At 66.5% G+C, this 22,352-nt stretch overlaps 1 protein-coding gene across 2 annotated transcripts; it reads right to left on the reverse strand.

The window, feature by feature from the left end:
• Positions 1-3,479: 3,479 nt before the first annotated feature.
• On the reverse strand, positions 3,480-22,352 carry RTN4R (reticulon 4 receptor). Of its 2 annotated transcripts, none has more exons than XM_024977892.2 (2): positions 22,110-22,352; positions 3,480-5,157 (listed from the first exon to the last, which is right to left on the reverse strand). In XM_024977892.2, the coding sequence occupies exons 1-2, from the start codon at positions 22,129-22,131 to the stop codon at positions 3,758-3,760; spliced, it is 1,422 nt and encodes a 473-aa protein (XP_024833660.1). In that variant the 5' UTR covers positions 22,132-22,352; the 3' UTR covers positions 3,480-3,757. The 2 variants fall into 2 exon arrangements, with proteins under 2 accessions (XP_024833660.1, XP_059732453.1); XM_059876470.1 differs by lacking the exon at positions 22,110-22,352 and adding an exon at positions 7,152-7,389.

Below are 22,352 nucleotides of genomic sequence, written 5' to 3' on the forward strand. Positions count from 1 at the left end.
CCCCAGGCCTCTCCTGGGGGTGCCACCAGGCTCACCCTGGGGGGCTTCCACAGGCCAGACCACACAGCTGGCCTCCCCTCACCCGTCCCAGGCAGCCGAGGGGGTGGACGCCTCAAGCCCAGTCGCACCCCTGCTGGCCCCCAGCTCTCAGCCTGGGAAACGCCAGCATGAAGGACCCCAGGCCTCCCACGGGGGCCGCAGGCTGGGCGTCTGTCTGCTTCCTGTTGCCCAGCCCCGGATGCCACTGGGACTCTCGGTGGGTGCTCCGGCTGTGGCCCCAGCAGCCCCACTGTGGCCTGCACAGCCCGGGAATCCAAACGCGAGCTCTGAAGGCACAGAAGACAGGCCTGTGGGGTTGGGGGTGTGTCCGCTGGGGGGACAGCTCACGGATGGTGTGGCCGGAATGGGCTGCCCACCCTGTTGGGGGCTGCAGCTGTCTCAGCGGCCCAGGAGTCCTTCTGGTGCTGGCTCGGCCTGGACCCCCCCTCATAGAGGTTCCATGAGTCTCTATAGAGACCCTACTGTGGGGGTTTACTCATTCCTCGTGACAGGAGGGAAACCGAGGGCCAGCAAGGTGTGCTGACCTGCCCTGGCCCAGGCCCCACGTCCGGACCTCCTGGACCCTTGGGCCTGGGCCCTGTGGGTGCCTTCCAGGACCTCCACGACCACCTGGGGAGGGATCAGCCTGGGGGGGATCCCAGAGGGCTTCTTGGAGGAGAGGTTAATGTCAGAATTGAGTGTTGACGTGAACAGAGGGTGCTGGGAGGAGGACCCCATGGCACTGTTGTCTGGGCACTGGGTGGACAGTAGTTGGGCAACTATACCCCCCAGGGTTCCAGCTTGGCCACGTGGGGAGGGCTGCATCTGGAATGCTGCTGTCCCCGACCCCCATGACAAGCACAGGCTGGACCAGGCATGCAGGGCTCCAGGGTAGCCTCAGGGCGGCGCATGGGGGCAGAGAGGCTCTGTGGGGGCCAAGGCAGGATCAGGTTACCATGCCTGTAGAGGGCAGCTGCCCTGAAGCCCCGGGGCCCAGCTTACCCGCCAATAAACGCTTCCTTCCCATAAACGTGCTCCTGACATGTTTTTGGTCTCTGTGGACGTTGGTCCACCATCAGCTGCTGAACGTTCTGCTGCTTCTATTATTTCAGAACTAATTCAAGGATTATCCTAATGTTTCTTCCAATTTCTGTGCGGAGCCCCGGGCACCAGACAGATGGGGGTGGGTGCTTCGCGTGTGGGGACCTGGGCCAGCCCTGCAGGTTGGTGGCAGCGCGGGGCGGTCGCGGGGCCCCTTGGCCCCCAGAGGCCCACAGGCAGGCCACCCTGTCCTTCCCAGGCTCCGGGCTCATGGCCGGCAGAGAAGTGATCCCCGGGAGCAGCCCAGCCTGAACCCAGCACCCGAGAGGGCTGCTCATCTCCCACCGACCCTGCCAGCCCAGGCCCCGGGAGTTGCCCTGCCCTGACCACTCTGGGTGGGGACGGGAAGTGCTGTGAGCCATGAGGAACCCGTGCGCCGTTGCCCTGTGGCTGGCCTGCCATCCTTGGACGAGGGCCAGGAGCGCCCTGGCAAACCAGCAGCCAGGCTGGGGCGGTGGACACTCGGTGCTCTTCTCGTGGCCTGAATCAGCTCCCTACCTGGCTCCCAGTGTCCAATGGGCCTGACCCCCAGGGACCCAGTGATGGGTGGGGGTCCGGGCTGGGTGGGACACGCAGGAGCTGAGCCTGCTGCCCTGGGCCCAGTGCCAGCTGGTGATGTCATTGCTTCCTGGGCTGTAAATATCACCCAAACTCACAACTCCCAAATTGTCCTCCAGCCCGGGCCCCTCTCCTGAGCTCAGCCTGCACAGCCCACGCGACACCCCCGCCCAGATGTCTCCTAGGCCTTGACAACGGGGGCTGCTCCTCCGGGCACCCCCACCTTGGGCATAGGCTGCTCAGCACCAGGACCGGGAGCCCTGCCCACTGCTGCCTTCTGCTGGGTCCGGCTCAAACATGCCCATCCTCTTGGGCCCCATCTGACCTGGGCCTGGCCAGGCCGGTGTGCCCACCCACGAGTCTCCACTGTGCTCGCAGCGGCCAGATGGGCTTTTTCGGGAAATCAGAACGGGAACAAAGTCCGTGAGACCACACCCCCGCCCCCAGTCCACCTGCTTCACCCTCAGAGGCCTGGCTAGCCCTGTCCCGTATCCCTGCTTGCTGTGGCCTGGGTTTCTCTGTCCTGGGGGCTGGGAGGAACCCCCACCTGAGGGCCAGCTGGTGGGAACAGACACAGTCAGCCTTAGGAATGCCCCAAGGGCAGACAGGTGCCTCTCACTGAGAAGCAGTGTCCACCCCATCCCAGGAGGTGTGCAAGGCGAGGAGCTCAGGTGTGCCTCCAGGCTCTGTGCAAATGGGCGTCTGCAGTTTCCTGGCCACCAGGAAGGTGGTGGGAAGACCCAGCCGTGGAGGGGAAGGGGCCGGACCTGAGAGACAGAGAGACCCCCTCCCCACAGCAGTCCGATTCTGCTCTGGGCCGGGGCAGGGGTGGGGGTCTGAGCCCCCACCAGGGGCGCGGAGGGGCTAGGTTGGGGAGCGGGGGCTGAGCACACCAGGTCCGCTGCCCCTCCCCTGCGCTCTGGAGCCCCAGCCGCGCCCACGGCCAGCCAGCTGGCTCCACGGCAACGCTCGCACCCCCCACCCCCCTACCCCAGCGGAATGTGTGTTCCTCCCTCCTCAGCTCCCCAGGCCCTGCCCCCGGGGGAGGGTGGGGGGCCCACATGGCTTCTCTAGTTCGAGTCCTTACGCCCAGGTTTTGGGAAAACGTGTGTGTTGATATTTTTGCCCGTGCTGCATGTGAGCACACGTGCGCGTGCATATGTGTGCACACGTGTGGTCCCTGCCCGGCCTGTGCATGCACGTGTGTGCAGAATGGTGTGGGCGTGTGGAGCGCAGGCCCGGCTCCGGCTCTGCTGTCAGCCACCAGGCCCAGGGTTGAGGGTGGCACACAGTCCCTGCAGGGCCTCTCACTGCCCAGGGCTCCATCAGGGCCACCCGAGCCTACCTGCAGGATCCTCTGGGACCCCTCAACCCACACGGGAGCTAGTGGGGGCAGCCAAAGTGGTGCTGGGAGGCTGGGACCGCTAGGGACTCCATGCAACCGCAGAGCAGATGGCCCCACAAAGGCAGGCTTGTCTTGCTGGGCATGGTCTGCGCTGTAGACACTGCTGTCAGGGCAGTCAGGAGGGAGGGGGCCAAGGCACACGGGGGTCGGCCTTAAGGCCAGCAGGGCTGGGAGGGGCGGCGGCCAGAGTGTTCCAGGTCCCTGCTGGCACAAGTGCTGGGCTGAAAGGGGTCTTGCTGCCCACCCAGGCCGCAGCACCCGCAGCAGGCCCTCCACCTTCCTGGGCCTCCGGGTGCCATGAAGGGGGTGGGGCGGCACTTCCCAGCTCACCCCCCTCCCCTGGCTCACAGCAACCCCCAGCCTGAGAGCCCACAGCTTACGAAAAGAGCTCTTTATTCCACATCGTCCAATGTTTTTACACAAGTAAAATAAAATGCATATCTCTATATACTGCGTTCCGGGCGGGAGGCGGCGTTCTGGAACAAACGCCCCGCCGTGCCCTGTAAACATGACGGGTGGAGATGGGGAGGGCAGGCGGGTGGACGGTGGGCGACGCCGCCAGGGAGGGCGGCCGGCCGGCTGGCTGGTGGCGGGAGGGGACCCCGTATGTACACACACCCAGCTGCTGAGTGAGGCCTTGCGCTCGGGGGCCAGTCAACAGCGCCCGAGCACCGTCCACAGCACCGGCGCCAGAGCCAGGGGGACGAGGCTGCAGGCGAGGCCGGATGGGGTGCCTGAGCCCTCCACTGCGCCGCTCCCGCCGCCCCCACTGCCCGCCTGGCCCAGACGGCACTGGCTGCGTGTGCGGTTCTTGCGGGAACAACCCGGCCGCCTTCGTGGGCCCGTGGTGGGGGAGCCCGGGGGCTGGGAACCCTCAGGCTGCACCGCCGTCAGGGGGGGCTCGGCCGAGCCCGGCAGGGTCCCGAAGGGCGAGTCGTTGATGTGCCGGGGGCCAGAGCGGTTGCCTGGTGCGCTGTCTCCAGGCGGGACTCGTCCCTTGAGAGCGTTGCCGGCCGAGGCGGGCCTCCCGGCCTCCAGCACTGAGGCCTTGTCCACGGCGTCCGGCTGGCAGCACTTGGGCAGCCCCAGAGGCTCCTCGTGGACAGGCCCACCGGTCCAGATGGGAGGGGCCGGCAGTGTGGCCACGGCGCAACCCTCCAGGTCGGTGGCGGCCAAGCGCTTGAGGTCACGGCCGGCCAGGCGCGCGGGCAGGCTGCAGGGCAGCTCTGACGAGGAGCCACGGAACTGCTGCAGCCAGGCCCAGAGTGGGCGCGCCCGGCAGTCGCACACCCAGGGGTTGTCGTTGAGCCGCAGGTACTGCAGGGACCTCAGGGGCGCCAGGGCCTCCGCGGACAACGCGGAGAGGTTGTTGGCAAACAGGTAAAGCGTCATGAGGCGGCCGAGGTCCCGGAAGGCGTGCGGGTGCACGCGTGCCACGCGGTTCTGGTGGAGCAGAAGGCGGTCGAGGCTGTGCAGGCCGCGGAAGGCGCGCTCGGGCACGCTGGGGATGTGGTTGCCGTGCAGGAAGAGGTGCGTGAGGTTGCCCAGGTCGCTGAAGGCGTCGTCAGGAAGCGCCTGCAGCCCGTTGTCCTGCAGGTAGAGGTACTGCAGGGCGGCCAGGCCGCGGAACAGGCCGGGGCCCAGCTCCCGCAGGCCGCAGCGGTCCAGGTGCAGCGTGTGTAGGCGGCCCAGGCCTCGGAACGTGGCGGGGTCCACGGCCCGCAGCTGCGCGTTGTCGCTGAGGTCCAGCTGCTCCAGGAGCGCCAGGCCGGAGAAGGCGGCCGCGTCGATGTGGGCCAGCGCATTCGAGTGCAGCCACAGGATGGTGAGGTTGCGGCAGGCGCGGAAGCTGGCGGCGGGCACGTACGCAATGCGGTTGCCGTGCAGGAAGACTCGCTGGCTGGCGGCCGGGATGTCGGCGGGCACAGCCTGCAGACCCTGCTGCGGGCAGCTGGTGGTCACCTTGGGTTCGCTGTAGCACACGCAGGCGCCTGGGCAGGGCGCCGCCACCCTCCACGCCTGCAGCCACAGCACCCAGGCCAGCAGCTGGCTTCCTGCGGGCAGAGGGGAGGTGGGTGGGTCGGGGCCCGCGTTTGCAGGAGGGATTCCGCCCCTGTGAGTGGGCGGGGCCGGCGAGGGGGGGGCTGTGCGGAAGGGGCTGTTGTCCCTGTGAGTGGGCGGGGCCTTGTTGGGTCGGGGCTTGCAGGAGGGGCTCCGCCCCTGTGGAGGGTGGGGCCATCGGGGGCGGGGCTTGCAGGAGGGGCTCCGCCCCGAGACCTCTAGTGCGGGGATCCTTGCCCCACCCGCCATGAGGAAGCTGCTGCACCCCCAAACCCGCCAGGGGTCTTAAGCTCCGCAAGAAATCTTGACTGCCGCCTGGGACTCAAATACACGAGCTGCCACGCCGCAGCCACCACTCGGGGTCCAAGGGAAGGCCTCCTGGAATGGACACTCACACCTGCAGACGCCAGAGCGCCGGTTGGCCTGTGCGCAGTCCCAGCGCCAGCAGCTCACAGGCCAGGCGGGGAGAGAAGCCCCTGGCAAACACTGGCGCACCAGGTGGGCCCCACTCACCCCGCGAGCCCAGGGCTACTGCTCACGTCCTGGCCTGTCTTCTGACAGCTTCTGCAGCAGCACCACCCACCCCAAGAAGGTCCTCACGGGCTGCAGGAAGGGTGGGGCTGTGACCCAGAGCCCCTGGAGCCAAGGCCTGCCTGGATTCTGAGGGGGCCTCACCACCTAGGGAGCTGGGAGCTGCAGCCCCTCGGCCCTCAGCTGGGGTCTGGTCCCACAGCCGGACTCATCTGCTCCACCAGCCCCTGGATCAGGAGCCCCGAGGGCAGAGGCAGGGGGCAGGCAGGTCCAGGACTGGGGTGCTGCAGCCCCGGCTGAGAGCCCCTCCAGGCAGATGTGCTTCCTGGTGAACCTCCGGCCGCCTCCTCCCCTCCGCCTCATCTTCTGCTCCATCTCCTACCCAGGCGAGGAGCTTACTCCAGTCCAGCTGCCCCCAACCCTCCCGCCCAGACACTCTCCCAGGGGTTCCACCCCAGCCAGGGGGGTGCAGCTCCCCTTTTCCTTCCCCCATCGCGGGGCCTCACCCAAGACCTGGAGAGGGTGGGAGAGCGCTCCTGGGTGCTTTCCCCAGGCTGGGCTCACTGGCAGGGTCACATGCCCAGCACTGGGCTCCCTGCCTGTCACCCCACTGTTGGAGCCTCTTCTTTGAATGCAGAGGTTCTTTCTGCCTCGGGAGTGAGTCTATCAAAATGTGAATCCCCCTGGGAGGGTTACGGCTTATCAGCTAACACTTGAGTTATCAGCTAACACCTTCGTTGACAGCTAACACCTGCATTGACAGCTAACACCTTCCTTGGCAGCTAGCTAAGAGCAGGATTCTGCAGACCCGAGGCCAGCAAAGTGCTGGGGTTGGAGCCGGGAGGGAGAAAGGAGAGGACCACGGGCCAGCTTCCCCAACCCAGGACTGTGACCTTGGGCTTCCGCCCCCTCCTGGGTCCTCTCTGCCTGGGCAGGTGCCGACGCTTGCCCCAAGCCCAGAGGCCCAGCAGGCTGGGTGTATCCACTGGGGCTGGGCCGTTTGTTGGCTGCTGGGGACACGGAAGCCCCAGGCCCACCCCCTGCAAGCCCTGGATACCCCTCCCTGGGCTGGCAGCACACAGGAGGTGACCGGGTAGCATCTCAGCTGGCATCCCTTCCCTACTGTCTCCTTCCAGGCCTCCTTTGGAGGTAGGGCCCGGTGAAGCCAGCTCCGTGGCCTCCTACTGCTGTTAACCGCAGAATGTGCCTGTGCTATAAAAATGGTACTTCCTGTTCCTGAAACCTTGTGGCAGGGGACTCTCTGGGGTGGGGGCCGGGCGGGGGGCAGGTCCTCATCAGGCCAAACTCTGGACCTCACCACCACGGCTGGGCCACGCCATCGTGACCAACCCGCCGCATGCCTGCCGACTGAGCTTTGTTACCCTCGCCCCCTGACCCGGGGCTCCCATGCCAGCAGCCACGGTCTGTGAAGTTGTCTGGGTTGAGGTCGGCTCACCACCAGAACCAGCCGTCCCCGTGCGGGGCCTCCAGAGGACCATAGGCCATGGGCCACGTGTCTGGGCCCTGCCAGGAGGCAGGCATCAGGCACACAGACATGGTTCCCCTCTCGCCCAGCCGGTGGCTTTTTGGAAACCAACTTCTGAGGGTCAGTCCCTCTGCATGGGCCCTGCTGTCAGCACAGCGGCCGGCGGTGGGCCCGCTCCTTGCCTCAGCCTGCGGTAATTGGCTCCGGCCTGGCCCCCTTGGGGCCTGCCCGCTGGTCTCCATGGCAACCCCTCTGCTGAGCAAGCAGAGGGGGCATCTCTTTATGAGATAATCAAGCCCAACTTTGGGTTATGTGTTCATAATCACGGCGGGCGCCCTGGAACGCGGGAGCCCCCACCAGGTAGCGGGAGGCTGCCCCTGGCCACGCCCCAGGGCCTGGACCCCACCACTCACCTAATCCCTCCCACCTTAGAAGGTGTCCCCACCCCCCCGTCCCTCAGCCGTACCCAGACTGTCTCCCAGCCCATCCCCTTGTCCCGCAACCCCCTCCGCCGCCCGCTCCTTGCTGGCTTCCACGGTCCTGGCCTCTCAGGCCTCCGGGTCTGCCCCCATCAGATGCCCTCAGGCTGCGCCCTGCTCACCTGCCTCTCCTTTCTTCCCCCTCAATCCCCCCCAGGCTCCGGCTGGCCGCCCACTGCCCCGGCCCCACTGGGCCCCCATGGGAGCTGACCTCCCGCACACAAGGTGAGAAAACTGCCCAGCGCGTGGACCTCATTCACAGAGACCACAGCACGGCACGCCGGGCCCCCTCAGGGCTCTGTAAGCCTCACGACCCGGGTCCCTGCCAGGCCAGCAGGCCCCTGCAAGCCCCACGACCCGTGTCCCAGCCAGGCCAGCAGGCCCCCTCAGACCCTGCAAGCCTCACGACCCGGGTCCCTGCCAGGCCAAGGTCCCCTCAGGCCCTGCAAGCCTCATGACCTGGGTCCCAGCCACGCCCCCTCAGGGCCCCTGCAAGCCTCACAACCCAGGTCCCAGCCAGGCCAAGGTCCCCTCAGGCCCTGCACCTCACGACCCAGGTCCCAGCCAGGCCAGCAGGCCCCCTCAGGGCCTGCACCTCACGACCCGGGTCCCTGCCAGGCCAGCAGGGCCCCTCGGGGCCTGCACCTCACGACCTGGGTCCCAGCCAGGCCAGCAGGCCCCCTCAGGGCCTGCACCTCACGACCCGGGTCCCTGCCAGGCCAGCAGGGCCCCTCAGGGCCTGCACCTCATGACCCGCGTCCCAGCCAGGTGACCTCAGGTACCCTGCAAGCTTCACGACCCGGGTCTCTGCCAGGCCAAGGTCCCCTCAGGCCCTGCAAGCCTCACGACCCGGGTCCCTACCAGGCCAGCAGGCCCCCTCAGGCCCTGCACCTCACGACCTGGGTCCCATGCCAGGTCAGCAGGCCCCCTCAGCTTCCCCCAGAGCCAAGCCCTCCTGTCCCGGGGCCTCTGCACAGAATGGCCAGGGTCTCCTCCGGTACTCTCCCCGTAGAGGGGCACCTCCAGCTTAGGCCAGGTCTGCTCTGGAGCCGTGGTTCAGGGCTGCACTCGGGGGAGGACCAGCTCCTCGGGCCTTGAGGGCAGGGGCTTGGGGACCAGATACTGTTCAGGGTCTCTCTTCCTGACTGGCTGACAAGGCTGGGAGGTGTCAGGCCTGGCGTGGCCTCCAAGGCCATCTGCACCAAAGAGATGGAGGAGGGCTGCCAGCCTTGAGGCCCAGAGCCTCCCTGCGGCAAGGGGGTGGCTGTGACACCCACTCTGCGGGCTGTCACGAGGGCCCACCAGCTGGTACAAAAAGGCCTGAGACGGAGTCGCAGTCGCACGAGAACCCGTTTTCTTTTTGGTGTGTGAGCCCACCTTCAGATTAGTAAGCTGAGGCAGTGAGAGGCTAAGCTGTGACCTGCTGCCACTCAGAGCAGGTCCTGGGGGAACATGGGCAAAACAAGGAGCCACAGAACAGCCAGGAGGGGCAGGAGGCACCAGCAGTCCCAGCCCAAAGGGCAGCCAGTGTGGCCACGGCCAGAGCGGGGCCCAGGCTTGGAGGTGTGGGTAGCTGGCCTCGGGTCCCGGAGCCTGGGGTCGGTGGTCTGTGACGGGCTCGGGCAGCATCCGCCCAGGACCCTCTCGAGCACCAAGAACGTCCCATGGAGGGTCACATCGCCAACTGCGGTACAAGGCAGAACAGGAGGCCACAGCCAGCTTAACCAGGCCAGAAATAGCTCGGGTGGGGGTGGTGTCCACGCGCCGCAGAGGGTCACGGCTCCCCAGTGCGGCTGCGCCCGCGCCCCATCCCTGCCGGCCCCACCCGCGATGGGCTCACCGCCCGCCCCCGACGTCCATCTGTCCCCCTCGGTCATCGCTGTTTCTCATCCTCACCGCCCACCTTCCGTCCGGCCGGCAGGCACAGACACGCTGAGTGCGGCACACGTGGCTGGGCCGTTTTGGGCCCCTTGCCCGGCTTGGGGGTGGGTGGCGGGGGGTATGGGCTGGCCCGATCCCTAGCGGGCAAGGTGACCCCCTGTGGCAGGAGGGTGAGGGACATGGGGTTGAGCAGTAGGGGAGACAGGCCTGCTGTGGGCAGAGCCCGTGACAGGCAGACCAGGGCTGAGCGGGCCCAGCGGTCTCTGGGGGACTAGCGTGTCGCCCGTTTTACAGGCGAGGGGGTGCGGTTTTGGGGTGGTGGGTGGGGCACCCGCTCACAGCCCAGGAACTAGCAGGCATCCCAGTCTCGGGGGTCCGGGCACTGAAAGGCCTGCCTGAGCCGCGGAGAGCCAAAGCTCCTACCGCCGCCTCAGCCAGCAGCCCTGCCTCAAGCCCCTGGGAGGCAGTTACACAGAGGGTAACAGGGGAGGGGGGCCTGGCCGCACAGAAGTGGGAGGCCTGGGTGCAGAGCGCACCCACCCATGTGCTCTGAGGGTGGCACGGTCGTGGCCCTGCTGGGACTCTGTGGTCCAGGCGCACACTGGACCCCACCACACGGCGTCTGGGGGCCACGGAGCCCAGCTGGCCGCAGGCAGACATCGAGGGAGACGTGCTGGAGCCCGCTGCAAAGTGAGGACCCAAGAGTACCCTCTGACAGGTGGGACACAGGGTGTGTGGGCTGCAGGCCTCGGAGCCAAGGCTGGGCCGCCAGCACGCAGGGCTTGGGACCCCGCCCTGTCCAGGCACATGTTCTTCCACAGCGCCCACCTCCCCGGGGCCCCACTGGGTGGGCTGGGGGTGGGGGTGGCGCTGATGACACCACACCGGAAGCCTGGTCCAGCCCCAGGACCACTGGTACAGACCACGCCCGACTCCCAGCAGGGACTCAGCAGGCACTTCCTCCTCCGACCTTGCACACCATCAGGCCCGCAGCATACACCGGCTGCCTAATTACCTGGGGATCTCTGTCCGCACGGCCCGGCTCGTCAGGGTCCTGTGCTAATGCAATGCAGTGGCCACTGTCGGCTCGCGTCCCCAGAGGATGCTAATGAGAAAGTGGCTGCTGGCCGACATGCCCCTGCCCCGGGGGGGCTCAGAGATGGGGCGTGCCCCATGCCAGGGCCTGGGCCCTGCTGCCACACAGCTACCACCAGGCCCACCAGCCTGCCTCGATGCCATCCACTGCCCCCTCCTGTCCTGGACCAAATGCCGAGCCTGGCAGGGCCAACAGGGCTGGCTCCCGCCCTCCCCCGTCCTCCTGGGACCTTGCCTCTGCGGTCAGCTCGAAGCTGACTGTTCCCGCGAGGCCCTGTTGGCTGCCTCCGGCAAGGCCACTGCAGTGGGGGAGCCCACGCCCCGGGGCCCACACTTCGGGCGTGCACTGTGGGCACGCGCGCACACACACACACCGTCTCTGGACGTGTGCTGCTGGAGCCTGGGTGACCCGGGCTTAGAGGTGAGCTTGCTGGACGGCCCCAGGGCTGCTGTGACGAGGCGACACCGGCAGACGTGGGAGTCCCAGGGCTGGGCCGAGGGGTCGGCCGGCCTTTGTGGTGGAAGCTGATGGGCCATCACCTCAGTGGCTCCCGAGCCCTCGGCCCTTTTCGGCATCGGTGATGAGGCCAGCGGCAGCCTCTGCAGAGCGGGACTTACTTGGCTCTGAGAAGACAACGGCCGGGCTCTGGAGGCCCTGGACCGCTCACCCTGGGGATCAGCCTGTCCTGGCTCTTGACTGCTGCGGTCACCACTGACCGGAGGGGCAGTTGTACTGGGAGCCTGCTCCTGCTGTCTCAGGAGGGTCAAGTCCTCCCAAACGCTGCTGACTGGGGTGGTTTGCGCTCCGAGATGGGCTTACCCCGGGAGGGGTGCTTGGGGGCTTTGAAACTGAGCAGCAGAGCTTGGGTGGGGCAGCAACCAACAAGGGAGACGGTGGGGAGAAGCAGCAAGGCCCACGGAACACCCCGGCTAGAGGCAAACGGGGGGCCCGGACCCTCAGCCCGAGACGCTGCCACCGGCCGAGGCCACCGCCTCTGGGTGGCCGTGTGTCCATGGGAGGCTCCGGGGAGGCCTGCTGGCAAGGAGGCCCTGCACGCGACGGTGTCTCCCCTTTCCTGACCAAGGTGCCCCACTTTTATTATTCGTCCTTAAATGGGAAGAGCTGTCAGCCACGGCCTGGATCCTGACGTTGGGGGAAGTGCGTCAAACCCAGCTCTCTGTCCCCGCCTCCCACCAAGTGGATGGCGTGGTGCTGGTGGGCCAGTGAGCGCCCCGCTCCCGTGTGACCCGGCCCCAAGCCCCGGAGGAGGAGAGACCCTCCCACCCTCCGCCCCAGCGCAGGGCAGACGCGAGGCAGCCCCGAGCACTCCAGCATCAGGGCCTTAGGTCATGCAAGGCCTTCGTGGCCAAGCTCGGCTCCCAGGGAGGCACTGTCCACCCTGGCACCCCCGCTTCCCATGCGTCCAGCGCCAGGGGCCTCCTGGGAACACCCAAGGCACCGACACCCTCACTCCTGGGGGCTGAGCTACATGCCCCCAGTGCAGCGAGGAGATGACCATCAATCCCACGCCTCAGATGTGGGCACAGAGCCTGATGGAGGGGCAGCGACCACGGGGAGCCAGCAGGACGCTCACTGCAGGGGCTCACCAGGTGCCTGGGCACAGCGTACAAGACCGCCGCCTGCCACACCAGGTGACCAGGGCAGGCCCTGAGCCCCAAGGGACCCAGAGAGCTGGGCGGAGAAGCAGCCCCTGCAGCGGGTGAGCTGCTGAGCCCCCTGCCCAGTGCAGGCTCTGGGTTCCCTGACCCCCTGAGCGCTGCCACCTCAGCCCAGGAGTCCCACTCCATGGGCTGCCTGAGGTGGACCCCAAGGTCCGGCGGCCCTGGTCTCCGCTGTGGCCTCTGGGACATGCAGAGTGGCTCCTGCCTGATCACCCACACCCACCAGTCGATGGGCCCCTCTCTCAACAGAGCACCCCACCAGCCTCCATGCCTCCCCGGTAAACATTACCAGAAAACCAGGTGTCTGGAAGAGGTGCCAATGCTGACAAAAGTGGAAATGATTCTAGAGGAAGCAGAAACTGTGCGGTGAGTAGATAAAAACTAGGGAAATCCAACCAGTGTCCTCACAGGGACAGGAGAGGATATAAAACAAGAACAGGCTGCTATGAAAAAGGAGCCGTCAGGAAACAAGAAGAGCCCTGGGAGCTAAAGATAGACCTGCTAAAGTTACCAAAAATCAATGGAAAGTCTGGAAAACAAGGTCAAGGAAGTCTTCCAGAAAGAGCAACAACAACAAAGAAAAAAACAGAAGAGAAAAAGATGAGCACGGAGCCAACACCTGTCTTAGGAAGCTCCAGAAAGAAAAACAGAAGAGAAGAGGGGAAATTACCGAGAAATGATACTTGAGAACTTCCCGGAGCTGAAGACCCCCTTGGGCGAGTGCCTGGCACAACGCGGGACCTTCGTGGCACGGCCTCAGGCCTCAGGGTCAGGAGAGGAGCCGCGGCACGGCTGCAGACTCACTTAGGAGTGGGCACGCGGCTTAGACCTGCTGACGTTCGAGGGCTCAGAGACTGGTTCTTCACGGGGTCTTTTTTAGATAGTGGAACATGCTTCAGCTAAAATTGGACGTGAACCCAGAAAGAGAGAAACACGAACCCCAAGAAAGACTGGGTGGTGAAGGGCAGTCAGGGGCAGCTGTGAAGGGACGGCCGCGTGCCTGGCCCAGGAGGGGATGGCAGGTGAAGGCCTGGAGGGAGATACTCCCCCGACCCCGGGGAGAAACCAGACCGCCAGCAGAGTGCCTGCTGTGGAGCAGAGGAGGTCCCAGAGGGTGGCACCTGGGACGAGGGCAAAAGACAAAGTCAGCTGTAAACTCCAGGAAAAACCAAGGGCCATGCCAGAGCGAGGGGTTACCCTCTGTGGCCATGCGGTGATGAGCATCTGCGTGACCTGGGTTAGGAAACAGTGGTTATGAATTCAACTGGCAGCCTCGCTGGTGAGCGTGCTGTAGAAGGGGGCGGGGCGAGGTCGGAGCCATGGACACATGGGGGTAACCACCTGGAGGAATGGGGCACGCGGCGGCAGCAGGTGGGTTGGAGGAGGACCGCACACCAGAATCCCGGGACCAGCCTCCCAGGGCCCGGTGCAGGCTTTAACTTTGAGCAAGACGCGGCCGACCACGGTGTTATCTTTTTAAAAAGACTGCAGGCTTGGCAGTGAAACCTCAGAAACAGAGATAAATAAAAAGAAGAAAATAAAGTGTCTCTGCCAGAAGGTGAAGAGGAACGTGGGTTAGCAGCAGCATTTCCAAGGTGTGGGGCGGGGGAGAAACTGGGACTGATTCTCCCCAAGCCTCCGGCGCATGGCGGGCGGCTGGCTGCTCTTCAGCCGCTGCTCGGCCAAGGGTGGCCAAGGACGCCCCCGGTCTCCAGGGAGCACCGGGCGCTCGGCTCCGAGGCCTTGGAAATCCAGGCTCTCAGAGGGATCGCTTCCAGCATGAAGATCATCCGTGCGCAGGGCCCCTCAGAGTCCCCCGCCCCGGGTGCTCCCAGGTCACAGATCCGACTCCTGACACCAGACTGGGGACCTTCAGGAGCAGGGAAGCCAGGGGGAAAAACCCCCGGGGCATCGGGGTGGGGGTCCGCTGACTTTGGCAGAGCGCGGACAGGCCTCCCCTCTGCCTCTATGCGAGCCTCAGTCGTGTGCCTGCGTCCAAACACCCGGCGTGCGGAAGGGGTGGGTGACGTGAATAAGTAATTGCTCTTTTATTAACGAGTGATAAATTATTCCTATATGATTGTGTGATAACTTTGCCTTATTTGAAATCACTTTGGGATGGAGCTCGTTGGCGGCTTCTCACCAGCGAGGGTGGGGGCACAGGGCGCCGCTGCTCGTGGAAAGCAGGTCAGGGCACTTCGGCCGCTGTGCCAGGCACCCCGGGGCGGGGCGGGCAGGCTGGCCTGGTTTCCTGAGCACCCGCCCCTGGGCCCAGAAGTGCCTGAGGCTGAGGTCGGGCTGGGGAGCAGCCCCGGAAGGCCCCGAGCATTGCTGGGGACGCCCGCAGCTGGGCACCGGGGGCCACCCGCACGTCACACCGCTTGGCCCCGCTGAGGCCCTGCCTTTCGCCCACCTGGCTCCCGCCTGGGCCTCCGCGCTCTGCCCAGCCTGACACACACGTTTGCCTTTTCCCCCAGATTTTTCCTGATTTATTTCACGTCCTCTCTCCTTGCTCAGCCCGGGGACTCCGGCAACCTCGGCTTCTCAGACCTGGGTTTGTGGTCTGTGAACGGGGGTGTGGAGGCTGTGAACCTGACAGACCCCCACGGGTGGGGGCCCGTCACCCTCCCTCCACGGTCACCTCGACGGTCTCCTTGCTTGTTTTTGCCCCACCCCCCACCCTGGGCCACAGGCACGAACAGGGTGAGTCAGATGTGTTCTCCGTCGGTCCATCTGGGCTCACATGCTCACAATGGACGGGGTGGCTCCCTGGGAGGAGGAGCAGGGGAGGCTGTCCCGACAGCGGGAGCCCCTCAAGGGCCCTGCCCGGTGGTCTACTCTCTGCAGACTCGTCCCCTCAGCCGAAGAGCGCATGCAGCCAGACCTGGCAACGTGGGGACAGTGATCCCTGCTCCGTGTCCGAGCTGTCCTTCTGGCAGGAAATGGGCCGCAGGGGTCGGACGGGGAGCCTTCCTGATTCCCAGCGCCTGCCACGGCCTGGTGCTGAAGGGAGGGCTCCGGAGAGGCGCCGAACCCCCAGGCTGCTGCCCCCACCCCCGCCGCCCCGCTTGCCGCCCTGGGAGCAGGTGACGAGCGCGGTCCCGAGGGGCACCATCTGTCTTGGCTGTGACGGGCCCTCTCGGTGATGTCCGGGAGGGATGCAGCAGGAACGTCTCTATGGGGAGAGTTTTTCTTTTGCAGATTCTCGCACAGGAAGCCAGAAGCTTGTCACACCTGTCCCCGTGTCAGCCTCTGCCTGGCAGAAACTGGGGCTGAGGCTGGGAGATGATGTGCAGCCTAGACCTGGCCAGGGGCCCTGTGCCCACTGGCGGGAGCTTGGGGCTCGCCATCCCCACCCCCATGGCCCCGTCTGTCCAGCTCGAGCTCCCCTCACCCCTCCCTGCACCCTTCTTGGTTCCCATATTCATCTGACCCCCACCCCGACCCCGCCCTCCCGAGCCCCACATGGTGGACCGTCCCGGGGTCTCGGGGCTTCTGCTCGCACCAGGAGTCCCTGGTCCTGGGCCAGGACGGGGTCCCAGTATGGCTTCATTGGGGGCCTGATGGGGCCCAGGCCTCAGGCTCCTCACCAGCCTGCCAGCACCCACACCAGCTCCTCTGGGGACCCTCGTGGACTTTCAGGCGTCTCCCTGGGACCCGAGGGCCTGATTATGTCACAGGAATCTCAAGGTCCCCGTGGCCCTGCATGGGACACCTGCTGGGGATGCAGCTGGAAGCCAGCCTCTCTCAGGGACCTGTCAGGGGTCCCCCTGCCCCTTGTGTCGTGTTAAGCATGGGGCACAGCTCACCCCGCCAGCAGGGCTGAGAAGGGTGCTCCCCAAGTCTGGCCTCAGCTGCTAAGCCAAACCGACCGTCCCGAGGGGAGGCTGCCACGTGGCGGGCGGGCAGGTGGGTGGGGGCCCGGACGGGGCGCATGGGTAGGGGAACCCACACTCCAGTCTGAGCGCCACCCGATGTCCTCGGGGCAAGGCAGGACGTGGGGGTCTCAGGCAGCACCATCACAGCCTCTATTCCCATAGCATGGCCCAGCACAGGGCAGGGGGGGTCCCAGCTGAGCAGAAAGGGCCCCCAGGAGCTGGGACAGTCAAGCCCGCAGTGGGGCCCCGGGCAGCAGTCTCCACTGACTCCCTTCGAAACCTCCTGAGTGGCAGGGAGGCCCAGAGGGTGAGGGGCCTGCTGGGGCATGGTTGGCTTGGGGCCAAAGCCCAGGCTCTCCACGCAGGCCCCCCGCGCCCTTGTGGAGAGCACTGCTCACAGGTGGGCACCCTCTGCAGACCTGCACCCTGGGGACCACCTTGGGCACCCGGCCCGTGCTCAACAGCCACTGGCCCCAAAGACCACTGGCGCCCGGGGCCCTGGGCACTGACTCAGGGCAGTCCTGAGGCCACCCCACCGTTCCTGCACCCACCCCAGCCTGCGCCCCGGCGCCAGCCCCGGGCTGAACTTGGAGACGTGGACGGTGGGGAAGCAGGTGTGTGAGTGCCAGATGCTGGGATCTGGGAGCCGGAGCAGAAGAGACTTTTCCGAACAAGACCCCCAGTGCAGGCCTCGTTGAGGGGGGGCGGACACAGGAGAGTTCGGGACAGGAGGAGCCTGGCTGGCAGCATTTTAGGACAGCGTCTCAGAGCCTGAAAGGAAGATGAGATGGTGGCGAGCATATGTGGGCGTCTGTGGCCATGGGCCCAGGAGTGGGCCGGTCCACAGCAGACCCCTGGAGGAGGAGGGGCGGGGAGGGGTCCAGCTTGACATTGGACTTGCCCTTGGGGAAGGGTAGCGGGAGGTGGCCAGGACGCTAGGCCTCGGGCCCGGATGCAGGGGTGGAGGGATGTGTGGTACAGGGCAATGACCACCAGACAGACTGAAGCTGGGGAGCCTGAGACCCCCAGAGAGGCACGTGGAGGGAAATGGGTATAGAGCTGCCAGGGGTGGCAGCCCAGGGGCCTGAGACTCCCCTCATTTGCACACGCCTGGCACACAGCCCGCAGGCAGCAGACATTTGTTAACCAACCCCTGGGAGCTGAGGCCCAGATGGCACTCCGTGGCAGGCCAGGCTGAGGCCTCAGAGCTGGCCCTGCCCGGCCGGCCCAGAGGCCAGCAGGCCCAGGGGCTGTGGACTGCCCACTAGCCTCGACCCCGCCCCGCCGTGCAAGTCCTCTCTGTGTGTGCTGAGCACCTACTCTCTGCCTGGAGCAGCCACAGGACGCCATGAGCCAGCCCCCCACCCCCACGGGCCCCGCACACACACCCAGCAAGCACCCCACACACGTCCAACTCAGGGCATTTTCCCACCCATGAAGGCACCGGGCCGGGAGTTGGCCACTGTGGGTCATGGACGAGGCCTCTGGTGACCGGGAGAGGGTGGTGCTGCCCAAGGTCACACAGCAGGCCGGCCCTGCCCGGGCTGATCCAACGGCTGCCAGACTTCAGGCTGAGGAGAATTCTGGCAGGTCCCCGAGCCCGTCCCATCTGGGCTCTGGCAGGAGGTAAATAAAGGCACTGTCTCAGCAAGGTCGCAAAGGTTGGGACAGACCAGGGACACCATGCTGGGCCCAAGCAGTTGAGGGGCAATCTCAGAGGGCTCCCTGGAGGAGGTGAGGGGCCCAGGGCCCTGCCATGGCCTGAGCCCCTCAGTGCCCCACCCCCTTCCTCCATGGGCCCCTCACCCATCAGCTTCAGCCTCAGCCTGACATTTCCCGTGACATTTGCTGCAAAGAAATAGAGCCATAAACCCAAAGGTTAAATTTGCACATTGCCTTGCTGCCAGGAGAGCAAGGTCCCTCCGCCTACCAGGTGCATGGCTTCAGGGCTTGTGTGGGACAGCCCACCCTCCCCGGGGCCCTGGGTGGGGGCCCCAAGGTCCCCCTCCCAGCCCTTCCATTGGATCTCAGCCACCAGTTCCCAAAGCAGGTTCCTGGGCACCACAGGCCCTGAGCGTGCTACACAGGGTGCCCGTCAGAGGGGCTCTGCCCATCCAATGCCCTGCAATAAAGAAGCTCCATCGGCACCTCCTATCCAGCCAATCCCAAACCAGCTCGACCACGAAACACTCGTCCAGTCCCCCCAACACTCCATGGAACCAAGGTCCCCTGGAGCCTACTCTGTGATGGTGTTGGGCCAAGGAGCACCCTCCTCTGTCGCGCCCCCCCCGCCCCGGGGTGCCAGGCGGCTGCCTGAACAAAGCTGAGTCAGCTTGGGACACCCCGCTTCCTGTCCTGGGCTCCCCGTGTCAGCATGGGCCCAGCTCCACGTGCCAGGGCCCTGCCGGGGCAGGCCACGTGCCGGGTGTAAGCGTGGCTGCCCGACTCCTTCAGCTCCACCTCTGGGTTAGCGTGGGCAGGGGGCAAGGCCATGGCCAGGGCCCCCATGGCCCACTGTCCACCCCAGGCCTGCTAGGAGACGGCAGTCAGGACTGTGGAGGGCCGGGGTGGGGGCTGTCAGAAGGCGGCAGAGGAGAGGCCGGCCCAGGGCGCCGGAGGCACCAGGGCTGGACCTGGGTGCCGCCAGCAGGCCCAGGCGGGGTGTGAGAGGCCCTCGGAGCCGGGCTCTGGGCAGGTGGGCGGGGCTGGGCCAGGCCCCGCCTCCTATGGGGCACCCGGCCACGCCCCCGGCTCCTGTGTGGTGTTTGCACCCCGTCTCGTGTCCTGCTGCTCAAGCGGCCGTGTTGAGAGGCCAGGGCCGCTTAGGACACGACTGAAGGCAGGTCCTTGGAAAGGGCTTCCACCCTCACCCGCACACCCGGACACACAGGAGCGGGTCCCATCGTGCGCAGAGTTTAAGATACAGCGACCAAGGAAGAAACTGTGGCAGAGGACGCCCGGCCAGGCCCACAGGCTCTAGCGATGGCGGAGATGCAGGCTGTGGGTGCTGCCCGCCCTTGGGCCCGGGCGGATGCTTCCAGCTCCGTGGTCACCTGTCCTTCAAAAGCATTCGGTCCTAGCAGCTCAAGACAGGCAAGGTCCACAGCCCTCAGCTGCTGGGTTCAGAGGGGGTCTGACAGGCCAGGAGAGCCAGGGAGTCAGTGAGGGAGTGAGTGAAGGGCCACCCAGGAGCAAAGGTGGGATCTGGGGACTGGCCGCTGGGAAGGGAGGAGCGGGTGGACTTGGGGGTTGGAGTTCAGGGCACATTGACCGTGCAGAGCCAAGAGCAGTCAGGAAGGCCAGGACGGGGCCCAGGGGCGGGGGAGGCACTCACATCTACCCCCCACTCCCAGCGACACCCCTATTCTCCCCTCGGGCTCCTGACCCCCTGTGCACGCACAGACTGAGGCTCTGTGAGGACTTTCTGGCTACAGGCCCAGGACAGCAGGAAACACGGCCCCCCGGGGGGCTCCCCTCTGCCTCCTGGAGCCCCAGCATGTCTCCCACAGACCCCCCCGCAAGACCTCCTGCTGGTTGAGACTCCCAGCCCAGGCTCGCCTGCCCCACCTTTCCTCCACGAGCACAGGGAGAGCCGGCCCTGACCGCGGTCCCTGGCTGGCACTGCTTGTCACGTCAGGAAGCCAAGGCTCGGGGTTCAGCAGCCTGGCGTGGGGGACACACGTGGCCATGCTCCCTCCCGCAACGCCCTCTCTCCCTTCTGCCCCCACCTGCCCCTCCCTTCTCCAGCTCCCCAGGGGCTTCCATGGGCCTTTGTTCCCCATCTTAGTGGGGAGCGTCCTGCCGGCAGTGCAGGGTTCCAGGAGGACTTCCCTGTGTGGGACTGCAGACCAGCGCGGGGTGCTGGTGTTCTCAGTCGGCTGCAGGCAGAAGCACTGGAGCCAGCACTCTGTGGGGGCCTCACCCTGTACGTGTCCCTAGCTACTCCCAAGGGAGGCCTGATCACTGACCCATGTCCCCAGTGAGGTGAACTGCACACCCAAGGTCACACCACGGCCGGTGGCGGAGCTGGGACCACATCCGGGCCCTGATTCTCCTGCCATTCCACACCCAGGAATTGGGGTCTGTGAGGAGCCTCCTGCCTCACGTGGGCACTGGTTCCTCTCTCACCTCCTTTGGAGCAGGAGCGGGGAGGGTACCCACTTTACAGATGGGAAGACTGAGGCTGAGAAAGGGAGCAGCCAGCCCCCATTGCCTGCCCCATCATGGGACCCACCCCAAAGCCTATAGGGATGAGCTGCTTGTCCTCATTCTACAAAGACTGGCCCTGTTGGAGGGGGCCAGGTGGTGGGCCCCACCTCTCTGAGCCCTGCGCTGGGGTCCTGCTCAGCATGGTGAGAGCGGGTAACCTACACCCTTACCTCAGTCCTCCACCCTAGCAGCTGAGGCAGGCGACCCACCACAGAACCCCTCACCCAGAGGATTCTCGCCGTGGAGACCACCAGCCCACCGGGGACAGAGCCTTCGTGAGGTCACCCTGGGTCAGCTGTGGGGTGGGCACATGCCTACCCTGAACTGGACCAAGTGGCAGACTCCAGGGCGTGCCAGGGGCTGGCCTGTGTGTCACGGCACTGAAGCACTGACCTCGAGGTGTGAAGTGGGCCTTCCCCACCCAGGTAGGTCCCAGCCCCCATCAGCCAGCTCTGCCTCAGCCTGAGGGGAGCAGGGCAATCAGACACCTCTTTGGCCTCAAGCCCAGGTCTGGGCACTGAACTAGCTCCAAGCACCCGGTTCCCGGGGCTCTGCTACAGATCTGGGTGGGGGGAAGCCAGCTATGGCCTGCCTGGGCACACAGGGCACCTGCACTAGGAGTGGAAGAGACACACGCCGCTGTGCTCACAGGAGCACGCGGTCATGAGAACAGAGACACACGTGCAGACGCATATCGAGTTCAGGCCACACAGGCTCCGGGGCTGGGAACGGAGGATCCCTGGACACCGGGTGGCTCCTCCAGCCCGATTCCCCCACCCTGAGTTCCCGCTGCCTGGCCTCCCCGCCAGGACACGTGCTCCTGTGCGCCCAGCGTGAGCCCACTGAGGCGACCACAGCGCCCGTGCTATGTGCACGCATGGCCGTGGGCGTGCGGGCAGGGGTGGATGTGCACCACAGCGTGTGCGCGCGTGCACGCGGGGCAGCCTGGCACGCGTGTGCACATGCGTGTGCAAGTGTGCAGCCTTGTGGACATGAGCACGTGCAGAGAAACGTGTGCAGCCTGCGGCACCACGGACATGAAGGGGGGGAGACCAGGGGCGCACCCTCCAGGCAACGCATGCCCCACCCGCCCCCAGCCCTTCACACCAGGTAGAGGGGAAGGGTCCCGCGGGAGCCGCCAGGGAGGGGGCGCTCGAGCCCCTCCACGTCCCCTGCCCCTCCGCGCAGCCCGCAGGGGCCCTCAGGTTGCGGATGGGGGGTGCTTGCCTGCACCTCTGCTCTCCCGACCCCTCGGGGGGGACAGCTCTGGGTCAGCCCCGCCCTCCGCGCCCTCTACTGTCGCCGACGCCCCCATCATCCCGCTGCGGTCTGACCCCAGAAAAACCAGAGGTCCTGAGCCGAGTCCGCGGGGTGCGAGGAGGGAGGCGGCTGGACACCCCCACCCCTGCTGGGTGCCCGCGTTTCTGCAGACCTGCTCGTTAACCCCTTCGCGGCCGGGCGCTCAGAAGCCGGACCCCACCCTTCCCGACAGCGGACCCCCACCTTGGCCCCGCCGCCGGCCCCGCCACCGCCGCCAACTTTCCCGGAAAGCGGCAACTTTTCCTGCCGCCGCGGGCTCCGCCCTCCCGGGGCCGGGCGGCACTGCGGTGACCCTCCGCAGCCCCCGGCAGCCCGGGCGCGCCCCGCAGCTCGGGGAGGGGCGCCCGGATTCCGCGCGCGGCCGGCCCGGGAGCGGCACTCACCTCTGGCGGACGCCCTCTTCATCGTAGGGGTCGGGCGGGGCGCGTCGGGAACCGAAAGTCGCTCCGGGGCCGGCGCCCGTCCGCCCGCGGCCGGGTCCGCATCCAGGCGCCGCCGCTCCGGCCCGGCCCCGGCCCGGCCGCGGGACGAGGCTGCGCGCTCCGCCCGGTCGGCTGGGCTGCGGGCGGCGGCGCGGAGGCGAGGGCGGCGGGCCGGGAGCCGATGAATGTTTTATGGGATCATGT

This window comes from Bos taurus, chromosome 17 (assembly GCF_002263795.3).
Source record: "Bos taurus isolate L1 Dominette 01449 registration number 42190680 breed Hereford chromosome 17, ARS-UCD2.0, whole genome shotgun sequence".
Taxonomy (NCBI): Eukaryota; Metazoa; Chordata; class Mammalia; order Artiodactyla; family Bovidae; genus Bos; species Bos taurus.